This window comes from Gallus gallus, chromosome 1 (genome assembly GCF_016699485.2).
Source record: "Gallus gallus isolate bGalGal1 chromosome 1, bGalGal1.mat.broiler.GRCg7b, whole genome shotgun sequence".
In the NCBI taxonomy this organism is placed as follows: Eukaryota; Metazoa; Chordata; class Aves; order Galliformes; family Phasianidae; genus Gallus; species Gallus gallus.
In genome coordinates this window covers 193,918,325-193,941,381 of record NC_052532.1, presented here as the reverse complement: position 1 = coordinate 193,941,381, position 23,057 = coordinate 193,918,325, and the positions used below count along the sequence as shown (strand labels likewise).

The following is a 23,057-nucleotide window of genomic DNA, read 5'->3' as shown; positions in this document are numbered from 1 at the left end:
TGCACTGCTGCAGTAGCCCTGGTGAGCCCATACAGCCTTTCAGCTCGTGCTGTGGTCACTCTGTTTTCCAGCCTGAATACGGTAGGTGATCTCTCTGCCCATACCTATGCACTCCCAAAGCTGTTGCCCTTTTGGTGTCTGTAGGTTAAAAAGCAAACTTAAGGCATTCTCCTGCAGTGCAATATCGCACTTGGGGAGCTGACGGTGTAAAGCAAACAATGTGCTTAAGGTGTAGGTACAGAGCATTATTTACCCTTCCCTTGGCTTTTGCACATCTGACCTTTCGTTCTGCGCCTGATGTAATGATTTTCATGCAGACGTTCAGCCTGCATGAAGTCATAGGAAATGTGTGCCCACATCACCTAATCCAATAAACATCGCTTTGTGATACCGAGGTGTTTTAAGAAGTTCTGACCTGAACCTGGAGAGGTTATGCTGCATAGTTTCATCTCTTCAAGCCATAATGCAGCGAGACTGCAGCCGAACAGTAAACATGGTTTTAGTTACTGGAGTGCTTCACTGGGAAAGGGGGGAAGCTTTTCTGAGGCCAGTAACTGCTCTATCTTCTAAATTGCCTTCTTTTTTTTATGTTGTTTCTGTAAAAATGGTCATGGTATATTGGAGGCATCTTTATGGGCAAGGGGCCCCATGTATGTTGTTTTTATAACAAGCCCACCAAATTTATAACAGCCACCACATTTTACGGGAACGGTTCACTTCTGTAAGTGGCTGTTTCCCCCAGCCTGCCTTTGACTGTGGGTTCCCATATCCTTACTGGGACACCAGACTTGAACCATGAAGGCTTAATGCTCAAGACCTCTCTGGAGGGGTATTGTTTACTGTCAGGAAGGGCTTCGCTAATACGAGCAAGGGAATGCAGGAGGAAACACAGCTTTTGGCTCATCTACATGCTTTAGTTCTACAGTGCGTTCTGCATGTACTCAAACACGTACTCCTATTTCCTTATTTTCTTGTGGTCTGTCTCCAATAAACACCATCGCTGTGAAACCAGAATCCAGTGTTAAATATCGCCCATTATCAGCCTTCGGTTTTAAAAATTAGGGAAAGCTCTCATAAATGAATGTTGGGTGGAATTTTACAGCTTGCTCAGCCATCCACGTTCCGGCCGCTTCGGCATTCAGGCAGTGGGCAGAACTTGGATGTGAAGGGAAGAAGAAGCAGGTTAATGTGATTAAGGTAAATCAGAGAAAGCAGGGAATGAGGCACTGAGGGCCGTGGTCAGTGGGCACGGTAGGATGGGCTGGGGTTGAACTTGGGATCTGTGAGGTCTTTTCCAACCTTAATGATTCTATGGTCTTGACTATGAGATGCCACTGTTACAGATAAAAGTAAGAGAGGAAGTGAGTATCTTGATAGCAGCCTCTGCCTTGTGGCTGGGATGAGATCAGCCTGTTGTAGAGTAAGCATGCTATAAAAATGAGTGTGATTGTAAGCAGCCTTTGAAGGGCCAGCATAAAGCACAGCTGTTGTCCGGTTACTGCTTTGATTGCTGCTTGTATGCCTTATTTGTTATTGCTACATCAATAACCGTGGGATTCAAGATGATTTTCCTGGAGGCCTTTTTCTTTTAAGGACAGCTTCATGAATTTAAAAGCTTGTGCTCTGTGGGTTAATGAAGGTACATGGAATCTCGAGGTTGTTGATTTAACTTTATTTTTCTTGTGAGTTTAGTACTTGTAGAACAATTGCAGAAGAAATGTCTGCTTTTCAGAATGGACTTCTGAGGAGCTCTGAAACCCACCTGGGAGAAGAAGGCAGGTGTTGGCATATCAGTATAAAGTCATTTCCACTCAAAGCTCTGTATCTGAGCACTTCATGGAGGATCACTTCCAGTGACAGTCTCCTTTTTTCCTTCTCGAAGCAGAGGGGAGTCAACTCTTTGAAAGGGGAGATAACAGCAGGACAAGGAGAAATGGTTTGAAGTTGAAGGAGAGCAGATTGAGGTTGGATGTCAGGGGGAAGTTGTTGACAGAGAGAGTGGTGAGGTGCTGGAACAGCTGCCCAGAGAGGCTGTGGATGCCCCATCCATCCCTGGAGGTGCTCAAGGCCAGGTTGGATGGGGCCCTGGGCAGCCTGGGCTGGTCTTAAATGTGGAGGTTGGTGGTCCTGTGTGTGGCGGGGAGGGTTGGAGCTTCATGATCCTTGAGGCCCCTTCCTACCCAAGTCATCCTATGATTCAGAGTTGAGGAGATCTTGGAGATTTGCTATCATCACAGAGCTTCCCAAGAAGCTTGGTGGCGGGGAAGCCTTGGTTGGATTCACTTCCAAGCTGTGATAGGTATTGTACTGACAGTCTTTTGAAATTCATCTTTGATTTTTTCATACTCAAGTGTTTACTTCTGAGATCTATCATGATGTGTTTCTGTAATATTGCAGCTTTAGATTAGTTTTGCAGTAAACATGCATACCAGTTCATGGAGATGGTGATGGAGCAGAGATGGAACAGCTAGCTAGGCTTAATGAAACAAAGGCAAGTGACATGTTAAGAGTGCAAATAATCTCCAATTTTATAATTTCCCCCAAAAGGTATAAACACACACAACTGTTTATATAGCAGCAGGCATTATTTCACTGCTCCCCCAAGGTTGTTTATATAGCAACAGGCATTATAACAACGCTTTCTGGTTTCATTACTGCTGTGCTTAGTCATCTGAATCCCAGCCAGTGCTCCTTCATGCTCTGAAAACTCATCCAGGATCTTGTAAAACAATTAACTCTGTCATTTTATTAAAACTTGCTTTTCATATTTGTGTCCCAGCGTTTGACAACCTCTGAAAACCTTCTGTAAATGCTGGGCTTCCGCCCAACGCCGTGAACTTGATGGAGAGAACAATCTTGCTTCTATTTTTTGTTCGTGTGCCTTCACATTTGCGGAGCAGATGTCCTTTTGAAATCCTTGATGCTATCGAAAAGGAAGGCCCTTCCTCACTTCGCTGAGATTAATTGAAAATAGCACGTGCACAGTGCAGTAGAGGCTTGGGTCCCCCCGCTGCGTGCATGCAGATGGTGCTACGAGAGCACACTCCAGGGTTGACCTGCTGTCTCACCGTCTGAGACTAAAGGAAGTGCAGAAATGCTGGAGGTTTCAGTGCAGACTGGCTGTTCTGCATACCAAGTACTGAAGGGACTGGTGTTTTGAACTTTATTAACATAGTCTGAGCTGTGAGACTGCTCCCACGTGTCTTAGAACAAGATGAATATGGCTGGGGAAGCAGTATGCTAAATGATGAACAGATGAGCTCAAAATTGGAGTCATTTGGAGCTCCCAAAAAAGAGTATTCCAAAGCAGATACTCTGTGGTTTCTGGTTGGAAGTAAATACATCTGTTTGTATACCACTAATCATTAAGTGTTCTAACAGGAATTAGTGTAGGAAACAGTCTGTTCTTCTTTGCACGTAACTTCAGAACAGCGTTGTTTTCTGTAAGAGGCAGCTGCTTAGTGGGAAAAGCCCTAATTTTGGTCTTGGGTATACAACCTGACGTCACACAGCAATAGAAAGGTAGCTAAGTGGTTTCTTGTTAAGCCAATTTAATTGAGAGAGTGTTGTTGTGCTACTTATGTTATGGAGCGTATAAAAGAGCAGCTGAATCTACGCAGGTTTGTATTTTAGTTGTTAAAAAGTGAGACAGCTACACTTGTCTTGATCAGGTGAAACAGTATTTTATATTGGAATTGCTATGATGTTTAGAAGGATGATAACCTTTTCTATAGTCTGATGTGATGGCATTGAATGCAGTTGCATCTAGCTGGTGTCTGGTCATGAGTGGCGTTCCCCAAGGGTTGGTATTGGGGCTGTGTCTTTATTGATGACCTGGATGAGGGCACTGAATGTACCCTCAGATGACACCAAGCTGGCAGGAAGTGTTAATCTTCCTGGGGGTAGGAAGGGCCTACAGAGGGATTTGGGCAGGCTGAATCGCTGGGCTGAGGCCAGTGGGATGGAGTTCAACAAGACCAAGTGCTGGGTCCTGCACTTTAGAGGGGCAGAGCATCTGGAAGGCTGTGTAGAGGAAACAGACCTGGGGGTATTGGTCGATGCTCGGCTGAACATGAGCCAGCAAGGAACTTAGAAGCTGGAGCAGTGCAATGGATTGCTGCTTCTTCAGGAATTAAACCAGCGATGGCCTGCTTGTTGCAAATGGAAGTGAATTGTTTGTCATGCCTCACCTTCAGCTCATCAGAATGATGCCGGGGTTTTGTTAGCTGGAACAATTTTCATAACCTTTGGTCAAAATTTAGAGTGTAAACGTTTTATTGGGAAGTTTAGTATGCATTTTAAGACACAAAATACTCTGAGAACCTTTGTTTGAACATGTGTGGTTCTTTATGATGTTGGAATAGATAGCATAGCATCATAGAAAGTACCCACTGGTATGACAGGCTGATATTCTGTAGTGGTGGAGTTGGCCTTGATCTAAATTTCATCTCCTGTTTCTTTAGGTTCTTTTTTACAGGTGCTCCTTGGGATTATCTTAGGACAAGCAAAAACTCAGAGTCTTGAACAGAGCAGAGCCTGGGCAGTTACCGACTAACAGTTACAAATACAGCCTTACCTGATTTTCAAAGACTTTTCATAATGCTGAAATGAAGTTTATCACATGGGCTTTCCAGAGGGTAGAGATCTCTTCTGAATGGAGGGATCCCATTGGTTGAATTTGGGTTTGTTTTCAAAGATCTTGTAGAAAAGTGTCTCCTGCCTATAGCAGGGAGTTGAAACTAGATGATCTTAAAGGTCCCCTCCAACCCAAACCATTCTATGACTCTATGATTTTTCACCAGTTTTCTCCAGTAGCCAACCTGGAGTGGTGTCAGTTATCCCAGAAGCCAAAGGGAGAAAGCTCCAAAACTGTCTCATTTTGAGATATGTAAAAGGAATTTCTGTGGAATTTAAGAAATCTCACTTGCTAATTTCCTGCAGTATGAACACCCTTGAGCTCTCTGCTCACGAAGTAGGATGCATCTCATTTGCTTCCTCTTCTTTCTATGGGGTAAGTGTTGATAGTAACTGGTCAGAGAGGAGACTCGGGCCACTCTCTGAAGTGCCTGCTGTCTGAAGTGTGGTTCTTTTCCAGTCCATGTTTACTACATGTGTTTGTTCAGTCACGTAGCACTGAAGGACGTGACACTGTGTATGGGAGCTAAATATAAGTCAGGAAATGGCAATTAGAGCACCACTGATTTATGTACAGCCCCATGGAGTACACGCAGTCATTCATAGGAGTGAACACAATTTGTGTTCGCTCGTTCATTCAGATTTGGATGGCTGGGTCTGTTATATGCTGAAGGAGCAATCGCCTTTTGGTTCCTTGGCATCTCAGGGTGGGATGGGTGGAGATGCTGACATTCAACAGCAACAACTGAAAACAGAGCTCTGTTTTAGGAGACCGAGGCAGCGTGCAGCCAGCTTTTCTGCTCTTGTTTGCCTGCAAATAGAATGTAACTTACAAAGTAAGATCCATCCTGTTTATTCTAGAGGCTTCCCGGAACGGACTTTCCTTGCTGTGCATCTCGTCTGTTTGCAATCTCACAGCTCTTTTAGCCAGAGCAACGTTTTTTGTACGTGCTTTGAAACAAACGCGACTCCTATGCATTCCTCTGATCTTTGCTGCTGGGATTAGGGAGATCCTCTAATCCAATTCTTTTCATGCTATGAAACCTTAGAATTTAAGGATGACGATAAAAATGAGTGTTCTATTAAAATCCGATTGTGGTAGGAGCAACAAATGTAATGCTTTTAATTTATTTATTTTTTCCTCTTGCCTCGGGCTGGTTCTTTGGTTAACCAAACCCACTATAATTCCATCAGGAGAATGTGGTGATCATTTAGTAATTTATATTGTATGGCTGTCTTAATCCAGGTTCTGTCACTGTAGCAGAAAACATGAACCCAAGCCCACCATATGACTCGGCCGTGTCCATATGGAAATAATAAACCACGTAATAAATGTTCTGCTGTTGTACAACGCGGTGCTCGGGATGGGTTTCTTCCAAAGCACTTTTTCTTGCTAAAACACAGACAAGCATAGAAATCATTCCTGATTTCAAGAGTTTTGCCTTCCTGTGGAAAACCTGTTTGGTGCTTTGTTTGAGTGGAATTACACGAGCTCTTGGTTTGAGTCAGAAATCCTTCCAATTGGATGTTGCCTTCCCACACCCTGCTTTCAGGCATTGCAGAAACAGGTGTGGAGCTCAGAAAATACAACAGAATTAACTTTGTGGGATTGTTCTGTGTTTCATCACTTGGCTTTGTGAGTGTCACGCTGGGGCAGCCACTGTGTGTGAGTGTCTGAGGTGGAACTGCTGGAGGGTTTTAATGTAATGCCCATTGACATCTTTGAGTACCTGAAAGGAGCCTACAAACAGGAGGGGAGTCAACTCTTTACAGGGGTAGATAACAGCAGGACAATGGGAAATGGTTTGAAGTTGAAGGAGGACAGATTGAGGTTGGATGCCAGGGGGAAGTTGTTGACAGAGAGAGTGGTGAGGTGCTGGAACAGCTGCCCAGAGAGGCTGTGGATGCCCCGTCCATCCGTGGAGGTGTTCAAGGCCAGGTTGGATGGGGCCCTGGGCAGCCTGGTCTGGTATTAAATGTGGAGGTTGGTGGCTCTGCCTGTGGTGGGAGGGTTGGAGCTTCATGATCCTTGAGGTCCCTTCCAACCCAAGTCATCCTATGAGCCTATGTCAACTTCATGTCAAGTTGGTACTGCTTCCTCCCAACACCCTTTCCTAATGGTACTGGAATTTTGGGCTATTTTGTATACTGGAACCAGCTCAGGGAGAACGTGCAAGGCAATTTATCCCTTTAGTTTTGGGATTCAAACCTGTAAGACTCTTTTCCCCTTCCACTTGCTCATTTCAAAGTCGTTTTTGGTTTGGGGACTTCTTAAATCATAGAATATCATAGAAATGAGCAGTTCAAAATGATCAGCATTGGCTGTTATGTTCATAGAATCACCAAGGTTGGAAAAGGCCTACAAGAACATCCGGTCCAACCATCCACCAATCACCAACAGTTCTCACTAAACCATGTTCTTCAACACAATGTCTGTATATTCCCTGAACGTATTGTATGTACTTTGTATGATCATCTGAGGGTAAAAACAAGTTGCACTTCGTGTGGAGTCAACCTGAGTTCTGTATGTACCCATTAATGCTTGGGCTAAAGCAAGCTGATGTTAAAACCTGTTCTCAAGGCTACGTGGCACCGTATTTGAACACTGTCTTCAGTTATGAAAATGCTTTAAACGTTGATTATAAACCATTAAAAGAACACAGATTTAGTTCAGCTGTTGGACAGCACGTGTTTGTAGTAGTTGACGTTAGCGTAATAATTCCACTACCGGTTCCAGCATACATTGATATGTTTAGGATGACGGATGGCACTAGCAAAGAAATAAATTTTGGGAGTTGGTGAATGTGTGGGATGTTGTGTTGAAATTTGGGCTGCCCACCTGGCGGCTCTTTGTATTGAGCTGAGAGGCCGCTCTCCCGTTACAGATAGGAAACGGAAAGAGTGTAATGAGGTTGAACAGTTGTACTGACTGATGGGTTTGTCCCTGTTCTTGGGTGGGTTTTGCTAATGTGAGGTTATGAGTATTAAATGGAATATTTCCTTAAGGGTAATAGATGGCCTGGAAATGCTTGATTATCCTACAGCTTATTTGGAAACTGGCTGAATTAACGGAGCGCGTTATGATATCCATCGGGATGTGGGCTTTGGAAAGCCTTACTGATTTTTATCTTTGCCTGTTCTTGTAGCTTAGATATCAACATGGGCTGAGTACTCCAGATCTACGGCAAACCCTTCCTAACCTGAAAAATTTCATGGAGCTTGGGCTCATGGTCAGATGGTAAGTGATTTTTTTCTTCTTTTAGGAGTTCAAAGGAGATGAATGCTACAGAAAAAAAAAGAAAATTAACTTTTTGGACTCTTCCTTTCTGCTTTTCTAATGCTTTTCTCGTGATGGTCTTCCAGCTTGTGGGAGGAGTGTAGGAGGGAAAGTATTATTTTAAGTGCTATGTTTTTACCAAAGGGGGCAGTGAATTAATCATTGTTTTAAGACAGTATATAAGGTGCAACTGCTGCCAGCCCTTATATATTGTGACAGTCCAGGAGCGTGGAAGACCTTAAGCAGAACAGGTCTTAAAAGCCTGGCCAGCATCTGCCTTCCCATTTGCTTTAAAGTATAATGCAAGTGAGCTGCATGGGAGTCTGTGAATTATAATCACAGAATCATTAAGGTTGGACCACCAAGATGAGCATAATCGCTGCTAATGAAAATAGCTGTTGAGTGTTGTTGCTAAATGGGAAGCTCCATTATTTGGTAACTGAAGGTAGGGCAGCCTTCCAGAGAAATGCTAATTGCTCTGATTTGCTGTGGAGGATCCAGAATCCTCTCCATTCTCTATACAGAAAGTCACAGAAACCGATCTGCTCTGTTACAAGACTAGCACGGGGTTACCTTGCAGAAGCTGTTTCAGCATAAAGCTTGAGCAGTTCTCCTTAAAACCACTGAGATATCCTTCAGCAAATGTTGAAGGCCATTCGTTAGCACATTCCTGCAGGCTTTACGTGCTTCATACTCATTTATATGTGATCTTTTGAATTACATCTGCTTGTGCAGCGTCTTACCTTGAAATAATTTTGTCCTGCCTTCCCATCTTCATTCTTTGGATTCCTGAATCCCACCCAAACGTAGCATTGTGCAGTTCTAGGAGCCCTCAGTTAATGATTCACCTCTGCCCCAGTGTTGTGGAGGAGATGGATGTTCCCTTGTTTCATTACCTTGCTCTTTGCAGATATTCCAGATGCTGCAGGGTGTCGAAAATATCATCCAGTGTGAGGTAACCCCACCAGGGTTTGCTGCCAGATCACTCGGTGTTGCCCTGGTGATGGAGATGGACTCAACACTGCTTCAGCTGGTTGGAGAAATAATCTTTTGTCACAGCAAATGCTAAATTAGGGTGGAAGAGTTGCTCCTAACGGGATAATAAACTATTAAGCGCTAATAGGCAAACGTTAATAACTTGGAGCTAATTCGTGGCTTCTGGGAGAATCTCCAAACCAAAAAATCTGATCTGAAATGACACCACTGTGACACCGGCTGATCTTTAACAGTGGAATTAAAGCTTTCTAGGGCTGTTCGTATTGTGTCTGGATTCCCTGAAGCGCTGAGCAAACCCTGCTGGTGTATACCATCTTCTCACTGCTGCAACTTCAGGAGGGTTTTGCTTTTTCAAGGATCGTGATTGCTGCCTTCTAGTAGACTGAGTGCATCTTTGTTCCTCCAATACACAGAACGTGGGAAGGAGAATAGTTATAAAGGCAGCTTGTGATCACACACCCTTGAATACAAAAAAGGCAAGGGGAAAAAAAAAAAAAGGCAGCTTTTCATTGCTGCTCCAGTTGCAAATGATAGGAGCAGGCTTTGGATGGAGTTATGAGCCTCGGAGTAACGTGGCTCAGTATCAGACCCCTGGGACAAGAGCTCTGCTTTTAGTAACAGCCACTAAAGTCCTATGGGACATTGCTCTACCAGAGCACTTTCCAGCCCTTATTTCTGTGCTGCACTTTGCTTTCATCTCTCCTTCAGCCTCCTTTGCGTAGAAATGCTGATCAAAGTGAGCAAAGCCGTTTGGCAAATGGTTGGACTGGGAGGATAATCTTGGCAAAGGGAAACAAATACGGGAGGAGGAGAAGGATCATCTTTGAGCAGAGCAGTACAAGTGTTGCCTGATGGAAGTCCTGCTCAGCCAGCAAACAGACCCTGAGAAAAAGAAGCACTGGTTGTCGTGCAGCTCTACGTTCTCAGTAGTTTTAACCACAGCTGAAAAGATTCTCCCTTCTTTTCTTATCCCGAGGTGCAGGAAGAAAGGCTTTAATTACCAGGCAAATGTTGCTGTCAGTCTATGTGTGGTACCCATCACTGTGATGTCAAAACCCAGAGATGATGCGTGGTCACCTAAATAAGAACACAAAGGGCTAAAAGGCCCAAACCATGGCTTCTGTAATGCCTGAACCTCATGTGCAGGGTGGGATGGGTGCAGGTGGTCGGTGTCCCCTCGAATAAGCAGAGATGTGAGGGCTCCGGGTCACGTTAAATGACACAAGTTCCAAGGTGTGCACCTCTGCTTTTCCCTTCTGGTGTGCGTTAGCTTTGAAGAACTGATAGTGGCAGCTTTAGGGATATGTTGGAGGTTTTGCCTTCGTGCTGCCAGGTTTTTTTCTCTGTTCGGCCATACGCAGTCATTAGCAAGACAAAACACATTTTTGGGCTGGATAATATTTCAAAACATGTAGGAATATGAAGCACGCTTCCCTGGGAATATCACATTCCCTCCTTGCCTCCACATGAATGTCTATGCCTCATTTCCTCCTCACCTCCACGACTTGCATGCATAGTTGTTCGTTTTTAGCTTTTTCTTAAGGCTAATGACTCTAAACAAGGCTCCTTAGTGCTTCCTGATAATATAAATGGAAATGAGCCTTTGCAGGGAGCCTAGCTCAAGGGGAAAACTGGCGAGACTTCCATAGCCAGGCACTGAAGTTGAGCGCATACGAAGCAGAGCACAGATGCCCACTGTCTTGTGAATAATATCTGCTTACATATATTTAAGCAAGCAGAAAGGCCACCAGCTGTTAAAATGAAGACTGGAAGGGATTTTTCGTTTTCAGGATGCAGCAGGTGAGTAATCTGATGCTCAGTGCTGCAGACTGCAGTCGGCAAAGTATTTCCAGGTTATCCTTCATCTGCAGGATGAGAGCAGGAGCACGTGAGGTAGTGATGAGTTTTTTCTTATTCACACGTTCGTTTACACCGACTGGGTTGGTTTTCTTGTTGTTCAGCTGCTTGTCTTCAGTTTCCCTTGTTGTCACTGTAGATAGCTTTTGCTGAACTGCTGTCAAATCGCAATCACGCTGATAAACACCAACACTTAACGTTGCGCTCAGTTTATCTTTGAAGAGGACCTACTCATAGTTTTTGCTTTTCTTTAGAGACATCTGTGTTTCTCTGCAGCCTGGAATTGAATCCCACGGATAAACAGGGTAACCAAAATCTGTAGTTATTTCATTCAGGCTTAACCTCGCTCTCTGAGAAGGATCGGTTTAGATCTGAGCACAGAATAGTTTCATTACTCCTCCAGATGTGAGGATGACATTTAATTATTTTCTTTACTCCTTTGGTAGGAGAGCCCATTATTTCACACTTCTATCAGAGCAAATTTGGCAGTTTTCTATAGATTCTCTGCTTCGGGCTCTGATGAACTGCGTAGTTCTGCCTGCAGCCCACGGTAGATCTGCAGGATTGAAGTGAGGTTTAATTGCATTGCTGCTGGATCCCTCTGCCTGGTGAGACTTGTTCTAGTTCCTCAAGCATGACGCTTAAATGATTAATATATGTTTTCACATCACAACTTGCATGATTTATTGCATCAAGCTTGCAGGTCTGCAGGCTCTGCTTCCCTCTCCGTATCTCCTGGCACCTATATTCTGCTGTGTTTACTTTTCTCCTCCTGTACCCCACCTGCACAATATTACTGTATTATCTGTAGATGAAGCCAGGACAGATCTGCTCCTTCTGCACACGCTATTAGAGAGGCTACACAACTGTAAAGCCTTACTTTCCTGCTATCAGATCTGGATCATGTCTCACTTTCTTAAGGAGAAGGATGATGAACCAAAGTTTTGGTTGATTTACATCCTCCCAGTTGTGTTCTCCAAAATCTTTGTTTCCTTTTGGGAACACTTCTCTGTGTTTCAGATTTCTCAGGCACAGGGTCTTGCTGGCTTCCAGAAGAGCAGCTCATTTTTAAGACCAGCATTTCTTGATGAATGAGGGCCCTGTGCAGTTTTTCTCTGAATATCTGAAAGTATGCAGTTCATTCCAGCCTTTGAGACGCTGAATCTTTACTTTACACGTGAACTGCTTACACACATACTCTGCATTTTGTTTTATTCCATTCTGCTTGTTCACCTTTATCTTTCACAAGTCAGCCTGACTTCTGAGGAGCGATACTTGTGAGTATTAGTAGCAAATAAAGCAGCACTCTGCAAACTCAAGCAGTGCAATGAGGAGGCTTTTCCTAGTGAGGAAATGAAACAACAGGGTTAGCTAATGTGGGCAAATGGACGTGCTCCCTTAGAAATCCGTCTGCAGTCAGGGAGATGTCCTTTGGAGCCCTTATATAAAAGCTATACCCAACAGCTCTTGCATGCCAAGGCCTTCCGACACTTGAAGGGAGCGTATAAACAGGAGGGGGAATGGCTGTTTACAAGGGTGGATAGTGATAGGACATGGGGGAATGGTTTTAAACTGAGACAAGGGAGGTTTAGGTTGGATACGAGGAGGAAGTTTTTCACCCAGAGGGTGGTGACGCACTGGAACAGGTTGCCCAAGGAGGCTGTGGATGCCCCATCCCTGGAGGCATTCAAGGCCAGGCTGGATGTGGCTCTGTGCAGCCTGGGCTGCTGGTTGGTGACCCTGCACATGGCAGGGGGTTGAAACCAGATGATCATTGTGGTCCTTTTCAACCCAGGCCATTCCGTGATTCTGTCATTCCATTTGAGTTTCAGAGCTATGTCTTGGTCTGTATTCTGCTAGATTCAAGAGGAGGCCAACACATAACATTAGAGCGGAGGAAACTCTGGTAGCTTAATTTATGAAGATTTTTTTTTTATTTCAAAAGCATGTGTCAGAATTCCATCGCTGCCAAAAGGCACAGTTTCACCTCAGCTTCATACTGGCAGCCTCCCTTTGCATCCCTGTCACCATTGTGTGTTACTTACCCAGTAATCTCAGAGAAAGTGAGAAGCTATTATTGCTTTGTAGCACGGTTGACATGATATTGGCCCAGGGCTACGCTTTGAGCTTCAGACATTTCAGATGGCTGTAAACCAATTTAAACACCTTCATTTAGCCTCCTTGCTGCCATGAGGTCATAGTTTGCAGCACACACACACAAAAAGATCAAATGGTGTTTAAGTTATTATTTTTTTTTTAAGTATTCTCATACCAAGGAGCTGTAGCTGTGGATTTTGGCTTTGGGCCCGACAATCAAGATTTAGTATTTTGACCAGCTGTGATCCAGTAATGTTCCTCAGAGGAAACGTTTTGCAGGGAAGAAAAGATGCATATTGGAGCCTGCGAGTTGTGTTCTGTCTCATAATGCTTTACAGTTTCTCTGTGCCCTTTGCAGATGGATTAAATAATGGCAGCTGAATCTGACCGAAGAAACTCTTTATCAAAACCACAAACGGGTTCGAGTTGTAATCTGCTCTCTAGGAAGAATAACTCCCAGAAATGGCTGTCCTCTGTTTCAATCACTGTACTGTAGGTGTTTGAAGTGTGGAGTTCACGTCTTGCACCACAGGTCTGCAGGACTGCCCAAACAGACTGATTATTGAGGAGTAAAAATGAGCACTGTGGGGCAGAAAACAGATATTTGGTAGATTTTCTGCCAATAAAACTTGTAGCTGAAGTTAGAGCCTGCATGAATTGCCATTCTAGATTTGGATGCAATTGAAGCACTGAAGTCAGTGGTGATGGTGATGTAATTCTCTTATCTATGCTGGCCAATAAATCACGGTTTCTCTTCCATTTTTGTTTTTAATTTAGAAATTCTCCTTCCTAAGAGCAATTTTGACCTGCTCCTCTATGTCGCACGTCCCATTCTGATCCAACTGGATGACTAAACGCCATTAAGACGTTTTCCTACTCCACCAGTCCCAGGCTGTTCCTTTTGGGCAGGTGTCCACATCTGTTTGCTGTCTCAGAAGATCAAGCAGGTCACTGTGTCAGGAAGCTGAACCAGCTCACCCCTAGTGATTCAGGTCAAGGCTGTACCTCAGAGTAAAGGGCTGCACTCCTGCATGCTACACGTCTTTGGCCAATGAGGATACCTTGCAGTCTCTACAGCTTATGGGCAATTGGATGTTAATTTTCTATGTGAAGTGCTTTTTCTTATTAATTCCATGAGCTGTGAAGCTGATAAAGCACCTCTTTCTCATGGCTTTGCTTTGCTGCAGTGCTATGAGTGTTGGTAACCATACAGCCGTTGCTCAAGGGAAATATGAGTAGAATAGAGTTCCTCTGTCGGCTGTTTGTTATCATAGAGATTAATAGCAACCCTGTACGTCTGAGCTCTGTGCTTCTTTGGAAGCATTACTTTTGATCTGAAACCATGATTTGACTTCCCACTCTCACCTGCGGGAAGGTGAAGGAGCAGGAGAAGATCCCTTGGCTTGACTGTAGCTAAGAACCGTGTAGTTTTTATTTCACTTACCTGCAGTTCAGTGATCAATCACATAATCATAGAATGGCTTGGGTTGGAAGGGGCTTCAAAGATAATCCACTTCCAGCCCTGTGTGGGGCAGGGTTGCCAACCACTAAATCAGTCACTAGATCAGGCTGCCCAGGGCCCCATCCAACCTGACCTTGAGCACCTCCGGGGACGGAGCATCCATAGCTGTTGGGTCCAGAGAGCCATTCATTCTAAACTGGTTGCTCAGTTCTTGGCCAAGAAGAGGCATCTTGAGGGGGTGATGGTCCCCTTGATAACTAAGGGCTCATGGTATGGTGTTTCCCACCTTTCTCTCCACTGCCTGCACTGCTATTTTTTCCACCAGTGACTGTGGAAGGATGGTAGGCAGTGAACTCTTGGATGGCTGATCTCCGAAGGCCTTCATGTGTATTTATTTTTATCTAAATGCTGTAGCTAATATTTGATAAGCGGTTAAGCCATTCTGTTGACCTCATTCCTGCTCTCTCAGCTTTAGGCTGTTATCCCTGTATTTATTCCTGACTGAAGCTAAGCCCATCCCATTCATACTGGCAGTGAGGAATAGTTTCAGCAATCTGCCTGCATATGTCTCCGTAGAGTAAAACCCAGTCTTACAGGCTGAAGTAAGGCCCATTTAACCATATGTAGTTTAAGTAGCCTGGCTGCAAGTGCTTTTTGTTTTAATTCATTAGTTTGAACGCTTGTATGATAAATGAAGATGATTCCTGCTATATTGCCCTATGGACCGCCCTTATGTACTCTGCTGAAGAACTTGGAGGTTATTTTGTAAATGAGGGAGATTTAGCTCTGCATTGCTGCTGTGTTTAGGCTGTTAGATCATTTAATGTAGATCATTCTGCCAGTTCAACTAAGAGATCTTTTTTTTTCTTTGGCTGCTGGACTGAAGAGATATTGTTCAGACATACATAACATGTTAACTCGAATGGCCTTGTCATAACAAGCTCTTTAAAAACTCTTCTGGTCCTGCAAACTAATTAATGTCTCACCCTTTTGACTGCATCTACAAAACGGTTCGGCTGTATTTCTTTTTAGGAGGAGCTCGAGTTTACATGCCCACCGGAACAATTTATAAAGCTGCTTCTCTCCAGCTAATTAGACATTACAGTTGTCCGTGTTCGTTGTACTCAGGCACTTACATCTCTGCTGTTTCTTCACCTTCATAGCAAACGTACTGTTGTACCTAAGTTGGACTGATCAGCACTTACTGAAGGTAATTTGAGGCTTGCCAGCTAGTCTTGTGCCAAGCTCTTTGCATGGATGTCTTTGTCCTTTGAAGAGTCTAATCACATGCAGCAGGATTTGCTCCAAACACGCCTGTAGGTGGCTGTTCAGGCCACTGTGCTTCTCTTGTGTCTTCTCTGGCCCCTCTTCTGACCGCTTGCATTTCAGGCAGGGGCTTTTATCACTGGAATACTGTGCAAAGAGTAGATGGCTTTATGACTGTTTTGAGAAACACTCATCTGTGCTTAAATTCACAACGTAATGTACAGCTTGAAATTCTTCCAGGCTTAGATTTCGATCTCTTGAATGCCTTCCCCAGAGCTGTAGATAGTCAAATAAGATTCAGAAAAATGGCAGAACTTCCTGTAAGCCCTTCTTGGCATTGTCCCTAGATCAAGAAACAAGAAGCCCTTCCATCAAGCCTTTCCTTCGCTATGTAAAGGATGCAAGATCTTATGCTGCAGCTTTTACACCTAGCTTAGAGCTATTCCTTCTGAAGCCTCCTGGTGGGTGTGGACCCAAGCTTTCAACAGAATAATGAGCAAGGCGTATCCAAACCTTTGTAGCATTGAAGCTCTTGCTCTGTCAGGCTGCTCTGTATACCTTGCAAGGCCTGTGACAAGTTTGGGCTCCTCTTTGCAGCCAGACTGGTCCCAGCTCATGCTTTGGGCTCAGTTTTGTGAAGATTCAACAAGCCTGGAGGAAATGTGAGAAAGGAAAGTCTTGAGATAAACTCAGAATCTAATGAAATAAGTCATACCAAATAAACCCTCGTTTATTGTCTGATTCAAGGCTGGACGGTTCAAGCTGGAGGGAGGGGAGGGGAGAGCAGACCATCCCTAACATACATCTGCAGTGCACATGGCCTAAACAGTGTTTTCAACTGTCCTGACTCAGATTTTAATCATATTGCATCATTTTGAAAATAAATGGTTTGATTGTACGGGGGTTGGCTGAAGTATTTAAAATCCATGTGTGAAAGTCTCTGGTCAGTAAGGGACTATGGGATAACCTCTGAGACTGCATACACAGCACTTGAGAGCATCTGTGGCACACGCTGCTTTCTTTGTCACCTCCACTGAGAACGCCCCGAACCTTTCCAGAGAGAGCTTTGAATGCTCGTTGGTGTGCCTTAAAGGGGTCAAACAGCAGTTGAGATCTAAGGAGAAAGTTGCTGGCTTTGCTGCTGGCTGCATGTGTGGTGCCTACCGCTCCGCTCCACTGCCTGCAACTGTGAATTCCAGCAAGCAGCTTTTCCTTAAGGTGGCTGGGGTTGTTAGAGGAGAGAAGAAAACCCAAGATGTCCGTTAAGGGGCAGCGTGGGAGGAAGCAAGATGGGAGAGGAAATGAAAGAGCAGCAAGCAGAACTGCGCGCTGCCTTCCCATGGGGATGCTTATTTTTCACACAGGGACCTGTGGCAACCTTGCTTATCCTATTTACAAAAGGGAGAAGCCACAAATATGATGGGAAACGGTCCACGTTGGCGGCTGTTCATAGCTGCTGTTACAAGATTTCTCCCTGCAAGACAAGTCCCAAAATGTACCAGGGCTTGAATAGGAGGGAGAGTTTCTTTTAAGTGGAGCTAATGAAGCTGACTCGTACTGACAGCAGTCGAGTCTTGGTTGTATATTCAGGGGATGAGAAATAACTGTATTTAAAAGAAATTGGAAGGAAAACGAACTGGCTGCTTAAGTTAAGGTACGGCATGCTATTTGCATATAGGGTGGCGATTATATTTGGATAAGGATTAAACCTACGGAGGGAAATTCACGCAACACGCCCCAGATGACGTAAAGCGGACGTTCCAAATTATAGACCCTGAGACACTGTAAGTGGAACTGTATTAACAGTCAAATTGAACTTGTAAATGAAGCTCGATTACTGCACGTTCCACAAGAAACCAATGCTGACACTTGTCCAGGAAGGTTTGGAACGATTGGCACGGCAAAGCAAAAGATCTGGCAAAAATAATCATCTGCAAATAGCAAAGTTAGCGTGGCTTTCCTCCTTTGTGCAGCTGTCAGTAAAGTCCAGTGCTGGAAGGAGTCTCTCGTAGAGGATTCAGCCCTTATTACTTGCTTTTGAAGAGTTTATGATGGCCCAGCACAGGCCATAAATACATAAATACACGGTCAACAGTAATAATTCATAAAGCGCAGCCCGGTCCTATAAAACGGTGTTAACAGTCCGAATTAATGTAACGTGGTGGTTTCTTGGGTGATTGACTCTTCAGATCGTGGAGTTTCCTAAACGTTCCCCGCACGATCTTGCCGGCTTTCAGTAAAGCTGTCCTCTGGGGTGTCTTCTGCAGTTCATACGGCGTTAAACACTTGTGGGTTTTTTAGCACTTTAGGATACAAGCGGTTGGCCAGACAGAGCTCGGAGTTGTGATAAAATAATTGCTTCAGCCTTTGGTGAAACATCTGTATTGCTCGCGAGCGTGCCTGACAGCTGTGATTTATCCTTTCCTTCTTTTATAGTGATCGACACCATACATCCAGTGCAATTCCCGTTCCAAAGAGGCAGAGCTCTAGCTTCGGCAGATTGGATGTTGGCTTTTCCAGTGGGCTTCCTTCTCCAGATAAAGGACTCCGAAAACGAGCCAGCACGGGAAACGAGAGACTGCAGTACAAAACTCCTCCTCCTAGTTACAACTCTGCTTTAACGCAGCCTGTAGCCATTGCAGCCCATGCGGGAGAATTAGATAAAAAACCCGGATCGATATCTTCTTCCCTCGATACCTCCATGGACTCCTCAAAAGGAAATAAGAAAGGAGAGGACTTGTGTGGCAGCTTAAACGGAGAAAACGGGAGCCTAACCAATACCCAAGACCAGCAGGAGTCTTTCCTAGGACATACTAGTGCAATAAATGGGGCGTTGCTGCCCGGTGAGTGTTCCAGCACCACAAGCACCGAGCAGCCTTGTGAGTTTCGGCCCTCGCTCGGCCCCGTCCTTTGCTGCACTGTGGAGCAAGCAGAGGAAATAATGGGGATGGAAGCGACAGGGTTCAGCACGGGAGATCAGCTAGAAGACTTTAACTCCATCCCGGTGGAGCACGCCGTGGCGGTGGAGTGTGATGAACAGGTCCTAGGGGAGTTTGAGGAGTTCTCTCGGAGGATCTATGCACTGAATGAAAACATGTCCAGCTTCCGCAGGCCGCGTAAGAGTTCGGACAAGTGAGCTGGGACAGGGATTTGATAGTGGACATTGAGGTGAAATCAGCGATCTGGAATAGAGATAAAATTGCACTTATTCTTTATATTAATTATATATATATATATATATATAAAAGCTAAAGCTATTCCAATGGTGTTAGAACAAATGGACTTGTTACTGAGCACGATAACACAGGATCATGGTATATTCACAGCCCAGGTAAATTCTGATTCTGCTTCCAGTCCTCTTGTGTCTGGTATTTATAACCTGTTGGGTTTTGTGGGTTTTTTTTAGGCGGTGGAGTCCATTTGTAAGTGCTTTCCTGGAAAAAAACGAAAAAACTTCAAGTGCTGATCGGGCCCTCCTATGAATGTTTGTTTTCTTAATTATTATTTAGAATTAAATTTATTTTAATCTTTTCAGAAGGAAAAAAAAAAAGAAGTTAATTTAAAAATGCAATTATGGTAAGACCTCTTTATGTTCTCCCATGTACTCCTGTGCTTTCTTGAGCAATGCAGTCGGTGTGACAAAATGCCATGAATTAGCCATAGTCGGACAGCTTTCTCTTGGCTGCACCGTGCAGCTGGGGAAGTTTGCACTGATGGGTCTTCAGCTGGTGGTGTGCACATGCCAGAGAGAGAGCACCTGCGGTTTCCCCGTGCCTGATTCATCCTCTTCATGTTTCCTCCTTTCCTCCACGCTTGGTCTTCCTACCGGTAGAGTCCTTGAGGAACCAATCACCTCTAAGGTTTGTTAGAAAAATCTCGTGTCTCGTTCTCCATTTCACTTCATGCATTATCTCCAAGCTAATCAGCGGAAGCCTAATGAGTAGACAGCGTGAGTGGGGTTCACCCACCGTGCGCAGTGCTTGGAATTAGGCAAACTTGTGGAATCACTGTACCCTCAGTAGAAGGGAGGCACTTGGCATAATTCATCTAAATTAATATCCCTTTAACCAGACCATCTGTGTGTTAAGGAAGAGCCTTCCAGCATTGGCTGGAGCTTTGTTGTGGGGCTGCTCACCCTTGGCATGTGTGTTTGGCTAACCAATGGGAAAGCAATTAGCAGCCCACTTTGTGATTCCTGGTATTTGTTTGAGTTTGGATTCCATTGCTCTTGCTTTCTATATTGTATACCCAAGAATTCAGGCTTGGTCATGAGCTCTCAAATATAAAAAATATATAGCTTCATCATGCCTGGCTTTTTTGTTTTCCTCCCTGGTCTGTGCTTTCTTTTGAACCAATGACCTCCTCTCACTCCTAACATCACCATAAGGCTAGTCTAAATTAACTTCTTAAAATGTGGATATGTATAATCTCAACTATCTGTTGTCAAAGAAAGATGTGTACGTGAGAACCAGTATACACAATAGCACCATTCTAGAATATACATTTTCCAGATAACACTTTAATGACTGTATTAAAACTATATTCACATTTCTTCTGTTGGCTTTAACAGTTGTGTCTATCACTGAGTTGTTGGATTGGGTTGTGCCTACCACTGAGTTGTTGGATTGGGCTGTGCCTACCATTGAGTTGTTGGATTGGGCTGTGCCTAACATAAATTGTTGGATTGGGTTGTGTCTACCATTGAGTTGTTGGATTGGGTTGTGCCTACCATGAATTGTTGGATTGGGTTATGCCTACCATGAATTGTTGGATTGGGTTGTGCCTACCATTGAGTTGTTGGATTGGGTTGTGCCTACTGTTGAGTTGTTGGATTGGGTTGTGCCTACTGTTGAGTTGTTGGATTGGGCTGTGCCTACCGTTGAGTTGTTGGATTGGGTTGTGCCTACCATTGAGTTGTTGGATTGAGCCTTTCTGCTGAATCATTTCTCTGCTCTGTCCCAGTGAGGTGGAGGCACTCAGAAGCGGAGACCTTGTTTTTGTAATGCATTGTTGCAATCTCAGGCAAGAATTTGGACACGCTCATGAATATCTTCTCCCCTGAATAAACTCTTCTGTTGAAATCTTGTGAAAAATGTCCATAAAGGCTTAAAGCACTGCCCTCATCTTTGAGAAAAAATAGGTAGGGAATTTCCACTGTACTTTGGTGCGTTGAGAGCCAGAATTGAATACCTGAAGCCAGCACAGCGTGTCCTTCTTGAGGTGGGCAGAAGATCCTCTATCTGTTCCTTGCTACCTTCTGTTAGCAGTTCAATTTTAGCCAAAATTCAGTACTGTTGAGTCAGTTGGGCACATGGAGGGGTGAAATCCGGCACAGTTGAAGTAGCACAGAGTGGATTGCAGTCATACTAATTTTCCTTTATCACAACGACAGTAGTTTGTGTATGGTGGTGACTTTTCAGAGCAACCCAAAGAGTAGTTGTGAAGTCGCAGTGTTTCATAGGCAAACACAGAGTATCTCAGAGCAATTAGGTGACATGTAATTAGGTTTGTAGAGCACCAGTGGGACTTCAGATTTTGTTCATTAGTTGCACATTTTCTCAGGTGGAACCCAACCAAATGAAGTTTATTTTTCTCGCATTGCTGTTCCCGTTGGAGCCCTGGAATTGTTAATGTGTCAAATACAACAGTTGGTTTCTGCATCTGTGTCACATAGCTTCTTTGGGCTTTCTATGGATATAGACCCTAAATTGCTCCCAGGCTTATTTGCCATTTTTACCACTTTTATATAGAAGATGTGAAGGGGGGGACACGACGTTGTAGGGCTAATTAAGGCATCGACCAACATCTTTGCTACGGAGGATGGGAGGACTGTACAGACTGCAGCTTCTTTTTGTGATTTTATTTTCTTCCCCAGTAAATGACTTTGAAAACAGCATCGTGGGAGGGAAACAAAGAGCAAGTTGGAAGGTGAGAACATATATCACAGTGTGCTTTAAACTGTCAGGAGCCTTTCAGTTCCTGCACAGCTGTGACACTGTTAAATGCCTGCAAATGTCTTCAAGTGGAGAAAACATTTCATTGCAATCTTTTCCCCCTCACTAGGAACTCTTAAGATTTTTTCTGAGAATATTAGTTTTGGAAGATCATATCCCACTCTATTTTTATAGCGAGCACAACAGCATTGGCTTCTCCTTGCTTGACCAGGTATTTAAAACAAGCGAAGACAAAGTATCCCATAGTCAATGACACATTAAAACTATCTTGGTAATTGCGGGAAAGCTCATCTGTATTTATAAAATAAAACCGATTAGTATCACTCAAAAGTTGTGTGCCTTCTTTTAATGGCTCCTTTGTGTTTGCTTTCTTTACAAGCCCGGGTTGAACCAGCGTGTCCTTCCCAGCCCCACGGATCCTGCAGCTTGCAGTTCATCAAGCACTTATTGATCCAAACGCCAGTGTTCGAGTGAGGAGGTTTACTAGAAGAGCTGGCTGCCTCATTGGCTCTGTTTCACACAAGGTGGTACTGCTGTTGTTATTCATACTCCATCCAAAAAGATGGCACGCAGCTGGAAAAACAGCTCCGGCCACCAGTGGGGCTGGGGGACAGCTGGCTTTGGGGAGCTCTATGGCTGGTGGAAGGGCTGTGCTGCCTCGCTGGGGAGGCACTGCTGCTCATCCAACACCTCTTGTGATCCCAGCTGATCAGCAACATGTCTGCCTAAAAATATTGCCTTCCCATTGAGCAGGAGACCGCTGCATGAGCACTGGGGAAACTGTCCATGATGCGAGGTTGCCGGTGGGAAGCGGTGCAACAAGAAGAGCTAACAGGACCCCAAGCTTCCTCAGTGCAACAGGTTTTGTGTTGGTTTTCCTTATTTTTACATCATTTTCTCCCACCCAATCTGTCTGTCATCAGAAAGCAGAATGCCAGGACGCCAACTTGTATGGTCCTGGAATTGAGGTGGGAAGATAGAGGAGTGACATTTTACCTCAAGCTGTTCTGCAGTGTTGAACGATTCTTTTGAAATGCTGTTGCACTAAAGTGAATAATTAGCCACGTATGGAAAAGGTTTGTATTGAAACGTGCTGCTAGAGGTGCTGCTGGAGAGGAAGGACTTGTTCTAGGCAGACCTTGGGCTCTTCCTACCGCAGTTGCCACTTTCCAAATGGACAAAGATGGGTGGAGAGCACCTCCTACCCTCGTCCTTCTGTCCCTAGGTGAGAAAGGGCTGTAGCTTGCCAATAAATCACCTTTTGAGAAGTTTAATTGCTGGTTAGTTTGCTATCAGCTTGTTCTGTGTATGGTAGGAAGCGATTTCAATTATTTTCTTTAAGGGATTAGTTGTCAGATGTCAGCTCTGTTGTCAAAGGAATTTGTTCTGCATGTATTGCATCGACTCACCTGGGTTTAATCTGTTGGACTCTGTTCAGTCTAACTTTGATAGGTTACTTCTTTAAAGTTTTTTTTTTTTAAACCTCATTTCTGTTTCTGCTCTGGGTATCATT

At 44.3% G+C, this 23,057-nt stretch overlaps 1 protein-coding gene across 14 annotated transcripts in view; it reads left to right on the top strand.

The window, feature by feature from the left end:
* UVRAG (UV radiation resistance associated) overlaps positions 1-21,874 on the top strand; it is an 85,666-nt gene extending 63,792 nt beyond the window's left edge. For 6 of the 14 annotated variants that reach the window (XM_015280858.4, NM_001030839.2, XM_015280857.3 and 3 more), the window contains 2 exons: positions 7,782-7,873; positions 18,027-21,874. In XM_015280858.4, coding sequence (XP_015136344.2) covers positions 7,782-7,873; positions 18,027-18,726 — 792 coding nt within the window. In that variant the 3' untranslated portion in view covers positions 18,727-21,874. The other 8 variants (XM_046942452.1, XM_040700752.2, XM_040700746.2 and 5 more) reach the window with 7 other exon arrangements.
* Positions 21,875-23,057: the final 1,183 nt, after the last annotated feature.